We start from the raw sequence: 8,706 nt of genomic DNA on the forward strand, positions 1-8,706 counted from the left end.
CTGGAATGTGTACCATAAGGTCAGCAATTTGAGCCCATCAGCTGCTGTGTGGAAAAAGATGAAGCTTTCTCCTCCAGCAACTATTTACAGCCTCAGAAACCCTATACATGGCCACTGTGAATAGGAACCAATTCGAGAGTAACAACAACAATGATGGAAATGAAATTATCTAATAATGCAATGTTAAAGTACATTTTGGGGTGGACAATAATCTTAATCTCAGAAAAACAACATAATTGTTGAAGTAACATTAGAGAATTTTATCTAACTTCAATGAGTCTTTATTTTATTAATTTTAACATGTCTATAAACTATTTCATCTAGTTTCAGTGTCAGCCTCAATGATAATGGAAACTCCAAGCACTGAGATAAAATAAGGTAAATTGTTTTAAATGTATGCTACTATTGTGCAGTCATTCAAATTCTGACTCTGGGTTTTCAAATTTTCTACAAATCACTATAATGGAGATTATATGTGGCATTCCTATTTTAGCTAAAAATAATTCTTTAGTTGTGAATATATGGTTACAATTTCAGAGTTTGGGTAAAATTAGACAATAAAAATGTTATTTTCTTGGGAAGTTCATACAAAAACTATGGTTTAAATTAAATAATCAGCATACTTCATTCAATTCTTTATTTCATGCTTAATAGATGTATGCTTACAGAACACTACTGATGTCTAATCCGAATTTATGTGTCTTCCTGATATGCAAATTATTTTATAGGCAATATTTTATTAAGTAATTAATCTCAGTATTTCAGTATTCATATCACTAGAACCAAAGCCAGAAGTTGATTTGTTAATTTCGCCTTGTGCCTTTCAGCAGGTCTCTGCCATGGGTGACAGGGAAACGAGCAATCACTCAGAAGTGACTGATTTCATTCTTATAGGCTTCAGGGTCCGTCCAGAGCTCCATATTCTCCTCTTCTTGCTGTTTCTGCTTGTATATGCCATGATCCTTCTAGGGAACATTGGGATGATTGCCATTATTCTGACAGATCCCCGGCTGAACACACCAATGTATTTCTTCCTAGGCAACCTCTCCTTCATTGATCTCTTCTATTCATCTGTGATTGCGCCCAAGGCTATCATCAACTTCTGGTCTGAGAGCAAGTCCATCTCCTTTGCAGGCTGCATGACTCAAATCTTTCTCTTTGCCCTTTTCATTGTGACTGAGGGATTTCTCCTGGCAGTCATGGCTTATGACCGCTTCATTGCCATCTGCAATCCACTCCTCTACTCTGTTCAGATGTCGACACGTCTCTGCACTCAGTTGGTGGCTGGTTCCTATTTCTGTGGCTGTGCTACTTCAGTTCTTCAGATCAGTATGACATTGACCTTGTCCTTTTGTGCTTCTAGAGCCATTGATCACTTCTACTGTGATACTCGCCCACTTCAGAGGATTTCATGCTCTGATCTCTTTATCTACAAAATGGTGTCTTTTTCTTTATCCAGTGTCATCATCTTACCTACCATCATAATCATTGTTGTATCTTACATGTATATTGTGTCTACAGTGCTCAAGATACGCTCCACTGAGGGGCGCAGGAAAGCCTTCTCCACTTGTAGCTCTCACCTGGGAGTAGTGAGTGTGCTGTACGGTGCTGTGTTTTTTATGTATCTCACACCTAACAGATTTCCTGAACTGAGTAAAGTGGCCTCTTTATGTTACACCCTACTCACCCCCATGTTGAATCCTTTGATTTACTCTCTGAGAAACAAAGATGTCAAAGAAGCTCTAAGAAAGCTCCTGAAGAAAAAAACAGTTTTGTTTAATTCTTTTTTACCAGTGGTCTAGATGAAAGTCTTGGATATTGACAACAATTTAGTGAAACATTGAGGCAAAGAATGTCCCCATTAATGCTGAAAATATTTTGTTTACAGAGCTTTTTAAGCTTGGGTTCTATGCCTTACTGCTGATAAATACAATTGGACTACAATTTGCCTGGTTATTAGTTTTGAATTGATTTTCTTGGTACTTCACTGCTGTTTTGGTTACAGGTAATAATTGCCATGGTTTTGTTTTTGTTTTTGTTTATTTTTTTAGAGCAAACATTTCCAAGTTTGTACCTATTTTCTTGATGATGTTTGGAATGTGTTAATTTTCTTGAGTCAGTATTTATTGTAGGTTTTAAATGTAATTTGGAGAGCTAATAAAAGTTTTTGTAATAAGCAGAGGAAACAAAATATTAGATTTACCTAAGAAATTTTTTCTGTGTTTAGTCAGAAACTTTTGACCATTGAGAATCATAAAAGTGACCTTGTAAGTCACTTTTATGACTTACAATCACTGACACTATTACATGGTTTCTCTGGCTTTGCTTGTCATTATTTTGTTCCTTATCTAAATATTTACTAGGTTAATAAATTATTCTTGAACCTGCTACCTTCTCACAAGAAAGCTAAAATGAAAAGAAACCAAAAGTCAAGGCAATCCACTCTTTTGTATATATGCCTTTGTGAGTACTTGTCCATAAAATTGATACAGTTATTGAATTCTGATGCTGTTTTGATCTTATGAGAGTATGTAGGTAGATGGTGGTGATGGTAGTGTGCTGTGGAGTTGGTTTCAACTTATAGTGACCCTATATAGGGTTTCTGAGGCTGTAAATCTTTAAGGGAGTAGAAAGTCTCATCTTTCTCAGCGGAATGGCTGGTAATTTTGAACAGCTGACCTTGAGGTTAGTAGCATGACTCATAACCACTACGCTACCAGAGCTAAAAAAAAAGAATAAATTTGAAAAGTTAGAAGGGATATCTGTTGGACATATGAGCTAATCTACTCATGTTAAGTGCTGACAAGTCAACTCATAGTGACCCTGTATAGGACCAGCTGGGGGATTTGAACTGTCAAACCTTTCAGTTACCAATCCAGTGCCTATCCTTCAGTACCACACGAGGACTCCAATCTGCTTATAGAAAAAAAGTTACAATACAAAGACAAATGTATAAGAAGTACTCCATTCTTGTTTTATCTTCATCATTTACACAGAGGGTTATTTGCTATATATTTTTCATTTGGATTGATTATAATCCTTATGTTTAGTATTTTATTTCTTACCTCTTCTGTAACTATATCTTGCTGTGTTTAATCAGAATTCACTTAGGAACATACAAACCATTCAAATCTAAACAGCAAAATTCATACAGAGTATAGACTGAACTGTCAATGAAGTGATTGAAAATATCCAAATATGGGATGATGAAGTGACACAGAGTTTAGAAATAGCAAACAGTTATACCAACAATCTATGATTTCACTGTACAGAAGGAAGTAATAGAAGAGATCTCTGAAGCCCTGAAATTTCTTCAAGAGTGAGATTCACACTAGGGTGTGGCTAGCTGAAGAGAAGACCAAAGAGAAAAAACATCCCAAGAAGCAGATGAAAGAGTGAGAAATGCCTTCTCTTTATTCTTCTTCAAATCTGCCTTTGTAGTGTTAAAATAGTCATATACAATAAATAAACAAATGAGTGCAACTGAATTTGGCTCACCTCTACTCTAGAATATAAAGAGATCCTTCAACTAGCATTCTAAGAAATAATCTTACAAAAAACAAAACAAAACACTTTTTAAGACTCTCAACAGTCATGATCTGTGTCTTCATATAAGTTTGGTATCTTTGTTGAATCTGTTTCTCAACTAGTAAAAGGATATAGTTTGACAAGTCCACATTTAGGTGATGTGTTAGAATATTGCAAAGTATCTTACTAATCACAGAACATAGTTCTAAACTGGTATCTTCTGAAAATACTTTAGGCTATCAGATACTGAGTTTTAATAAAACAACTATAGAGCAAGAGGACAGGAAGTCTCCAAATAATCGAAGAACACATAAATAAAAATTTTATGATTTGAGTATTTCCTGTCAAATATTTAAGACCTGTGTTTTTCAGTTTTTTCACATATCATTAATTTGCTCATTTTATATGTTAGCGTGACACTGCACAGAATTTCTCATGCCCTTTAATCAGTGATTGCACAATTTCTGCTGCAAGAGTACAAGAGCTAAATGATACAAAGTGAGTCAATGGATAGCTGTTGATGACGTTTGAAAACCTTTCTGTTCTGTTGTTCACTAACCAATTAAGATAACTATGGTATTGCTCAATAGCTATTGGAAAAACATCAAAATATTCAGCATCCACTTATTAAAAATAGATTTTTAAAAATCTATTTTAAGGCATGGATTTGATTTTAAGTATAATAGTTTATATTACTTAGTAGTAGTTGCTGTATAGGTAGGCAATACATATTCTTTCTTAACTTTTCACAGTTTATTTTAGTTTGTAGTGTACTACTTCTTGTAAACTCCAGAAACCTTTACATTCATATAGGAATACTGACCACTTTGCTATTATGTTTAAGCTACACTTGCCATGTGTTATGATGAAAATATGATATAAATGATGAAATAAATTGACATAAATAATAAGCCCAAAATGTAGCTTTATAATTTTGGCTTCCAACAGTCCCATGTATTGCATACATGTTGTTAAGTGCAGTTAAGTGGGTTCTGATGGTTACCAGTTCAGTGCTTTGTTGTTGTTGTTAAGTGCTGTCGAGTCGGTTCCGATCCATAGTGACCCTGAACAGGGTTTCCAAGGCTGTAAATCTTTACAGGAGCAGAAAGCCTCATCTTTTTCCCGCTGAGCAGCTGATAGTTTCAAACCGCTGACCTTGCGGTTCACAGCCCGTTCAGTGCTTAGCAAGAGAAAAACGATGTTTTAATATTTACTTTATATATCAACCCAATATTTTTCATAACAAAGATTCCAAACTTCTGTGAAGACACAGATCATGACTATTAAGAGTCTTAAAAAGTGTTTTTGTTTTGTAAGATTGTTTCTTTCTTAGAATCTACAGATGCTAGATTACTGTTATCATCTCCCTTAAGCTAAGAACTTCCTTTAACATTTCTCAAAGTGAAATTTTGGAATAAAGCATTTTTTTTAGTTTTACTTTACTAGAAAAAAATGCTTTGTTTTTCCTGAAATCTTAAATCAAATTATTCCTGGTTATAGCATTTTGGGCCACTCTCTTATACACACTTTTTAAACACACTATACTTTCTTCTTCTTTTTTTCCCCTAGTGGGCAAATTTTGTTCTTATTTTCCCAGTTTGCTAACTTTTAGTGAAGACTAGTGTCTCACTTGGTATGCTGAAATTTCATGTTCAAACTGATTCAGTGATAAGAATGTTTTCAAAAAAGAGTTTAGTTGAGTGAGGCTGTAAGTCTTAATTACTAAACTTACTAGTCTGTGATGCTATTAAACGTATTACTAAATAAGACTGAAATATATGATGCTTCTACGAGTTCAGCTGAGCTGGAAAAATAAAATAATTTGAATGATAAAAGAATAGGCACACATTTTATGTATAGATTGCTTAGGTCAAAGTGACCCAAAGTCTCAACCCTAGGTTGAATGTAAGAGAAGATCCTTAGACATTTCTAAAACATAATATACTCAATGTGTATAAAATGATGAGATTATTATGAGCTTTAATACTATTAGTCATCAATACAGCAGACAGCTTCATGAAGACACTGGAGATATGGGTTTTCTTACTGGTACAACTATATGCTTCAGGGACAGTTCCTCCCTTTTCACTTGTGTAATTCAAATATGCATGACATAGTATACTTCAGAAAAAACAATACACACATATTAAGAGAATAAGATACTATTTCTGAATTGCTCTAGGAATAAGAAGTCATCACTGATTTGTAGCCTCCATATTTTCTAAGGAGAAGTCTACAGCTATAAGAATTAATGTTCTTCGATATATAATTTGACAGTTTGGTAGCTTTTAAAATTTTTTTCTTTTCATTTGTTATTGTTTCCCCTTTTCTGATTTCTCTAAGGTTATGGGTTTGACATTTTTGAAGACAATTTTTATTTACACTGTTGTTAAGTGTCATAAAATACATTTCGACTCATAGAAAAACCGTATAGGGTTTCTGAAGAGCAGTTGAGGAGTTGGAACCACTGACCTTGTGCGAAATTAGAGAGGCATCAACTATTTCATTTTTATGTAGCAATACATTTAATAGCATCACAGGCTAGTAACCTTAGGATATGATCGAGTGCTTATCCTACAGTGCCACACCATTTTAGAAATCATTTTTTATTTATAGTCTGTGACTACAAGTAGTCCTGATGGTGCAACAGTTAAGCACTCAGTTACTAACTAAGACTGATAGTTCAAATCCACTCAACAGCTCTGCAGAAGAAAAGACCTGGCAATCTGCTCCCATGAAGATCACAGCCTAGGTAACTGTATGGGACAGTTGTAGCCTATCAAATGGGTTTGATGTGACTTGCAACAACACCTAACTATAGCAAGAAATTGTGATCACATATCTATGTGTGCATGTGTATTAGTGTGTTTTAAAGACAATACGCGTTTGAAAGGAAATATATGTTTAACTTCTCAAAGTCTGCTTAAAGTCAGTATTTTACCACTTTTTTAATTTTACCACATTATTGTGTAAATTTTTAATTTTACCACATTTTTAATTTTACCACAATTTTACCACATTATTGTGTTGTTAACTGCAGTCGCATCAGTTCTGACTCATAGCAACCCTGTCTAGGGTTTCTGAGGAGCAGCTGATGGGTATGAACTGCTGACCTTATGGTTCACAGTCCAGTGCTGATCGTCCAGCACCACACCAGGATAGAGGTCTTATATCCTTGTCCTTTATAGGATAGTCGTCTTATATATATCAAATTTATATACATCGGAAATGGTAAAAGACAAAGATAAATTTTGCTTTCATAAAAAAAATTTTTTTGTTAATTTGGACTGTTTGTTTGTTTTTGCTTTATTTAATATACTTTAATTTGTAGAGTAGATTTAGATTTAAAGAGAAAAAAAATAGAAAAAATACAGTTCCCATGTGCTCTCTCTCCACACAATACACTGTTTTTTCTATCATTGCCCTGATACCGAAAGCACATAAAAACATCACAAGAATGAAAACTATAGAACAATACTACTCATGAATATAAATGCAAAAAATACTAGCAAACTGAATCCAGCTACATATAAAAAAGATTATGCACCATCACCAAGTGAGTGTCATACTGTTGTTTTAACATCCAGAAATCAAATATTGTAATATACTGTCTGTTGTGAGTTTCAAGGAGTTTGGGAGTAATCAAGGAAAGTTGTATCAGCATGGGGTAGTATCTCACATCAATCTGGTTGCCATGAGTCAAAATGGACAGCTGCATACCTGGGGTAATCAGTCACAGCAGGATACTTTCCAAAGACAACTGGCATAGACAGTGGCAGAAGAAAAACAGCAAAGGAACCTCCAGTGCAAAGAAAGGGAGTAAGGAGTGAGAGGTGGCAAGAGTCCGTGGGAGTCCTGATATGACACTGTGGGTTAATATGCTGCAAGGAAAGTCAGTTTGAACCACAAAGTAGGCAGTTCAAGCTCACCAACCGCTCCTCAGAAACCCTATACAAGATTTCTATGAGTCAGAACCAACTCGACATCACTTAACAACAACAACAAAAAGGGTCCTTGCTCTGTGTGCCTAGGTGATTCACCACTGCAGCAATAAGTGGAATCTGTAAGTCAGACTCTGGGTCAGACTTCAAAGAGTAGCAGTGCCTTATAACCACAGGGCTTTATCTTATTTATGCCTGACATATAATGGGTGCAGTTTTGTGGGATGTTGCTGTTGTTAAGTGCTGTCAAGTCGATTCTGACTCATAGCAACCCTGTATAGGGTTTCCAAAGAGCAGCTGGTGAGCTTGAACCTCCGACCTTGCAATTTGTGGGGTATGTTGTTGTTAAGTGCTGTTGAGTTGGTTCAGACCCATAGCAACCCTATATAGTGTTTCCGAGAAGCAGCTGGTGAGCTTGAACTGTCAACCTTGTGGTTCAAATTGACTTTGCAGTTCAGCACATTATGTAAAGTCTCACAAAACTGAGACTAAAAATTTGCTTATTTGCACTAATTTTTAAACAATTTGATGTGTAAATATTTGACATTTAGTGAGCTTTTGGGGCTAAAGGTTTGCACAGCAAAAGTAAACAAATTGTATGTGAAATTTAACTTGAAGAAGTAAATAAATAAGTAAGCTAATACACAGAGGCCATTTTTTACTCGTTTATATATAATACAAATAGGAGACAGATGGGGCTTTCTGCTCCTGTAAAATATTTAAAAGCCCCAGAAGCCCTATACTGGGTCACTGTGAGTCAGAACCAACTCCACGACACTTAGAGTACTTCTTTTCATCTCAATGATTGCAATCCTTTCAATGTAACACCATTTATTCCACTTCCTCCCTGTGTTTCTTCTGTCCAGTCCTCCTTTTCTCCTGGTGCTTCTGAATTGTGTCTTTGGGTGAATTGTTGTTGTTGCTGTTAGGTGCCATCCAGTCAGTGCCTACTCATACTGGCCCTATGCACAACGAAACAAAGCACTGCCCGGTCCTGCATGAACCTCACAATTATTTCTACCTTTGAGCCCACTGCTGCTGTCACTATGCCAGTCCATCTCATTGGGGGTCTTCCTTTTTTTCTCTGAACCTCCTCTTTACCAAACATATCCTTCTCCAGGAAATGGTTCCTTCTGATAAAATGTCCAAAATATGAGAGACAAAGTCTGGTCATGCAGGCTTCCAAGAAGCATTCTGGCCATACTTCTTTCAACACATATTTGTTCTTTTGACAGCC

The 8,706-nt window shown here is 35.6% G+C and overlaps 1 protein-coding gene across 1 annotated transcript; it reads left to right on the forward strand.

Moving 5' to 3' along the window:
• The first annotated feature begins 771 nt into the window (after positions 1–771).
• LOC102818426 (olfactory receptor 9K2-like) lies at positions 772–1,802 on the forward strand. The gene has a single exon (XM_006870118.1). It carries the CDS (start codon positions 840–842, stop codon positions 1,800–1,802), a length of 963 nt encoding a protein of 320 aa, XP_006870180.1. The 5' UTR covers positions 772–839.
• Positions 1,803–8,706: the final 6,904 nt, after the last annotated feature.

Source organism: Chrysochloris asiatica, unplaced genomic scaffold (genome assembly GCF_000296735.1).
Source record: "Chrysochloris asiatica unplaced genomic scaffold, ChrAsi1.0 scaffold00138, whole genome shotgun sequence".
Taxonomy (NCBI): domain Eukaryota; kingdom Metazoa; phylum Chordata; class Mammalia; order Afrosoricida; family Chrysochloridae; genus Chrysochloris; species Chrysochloris asiatica.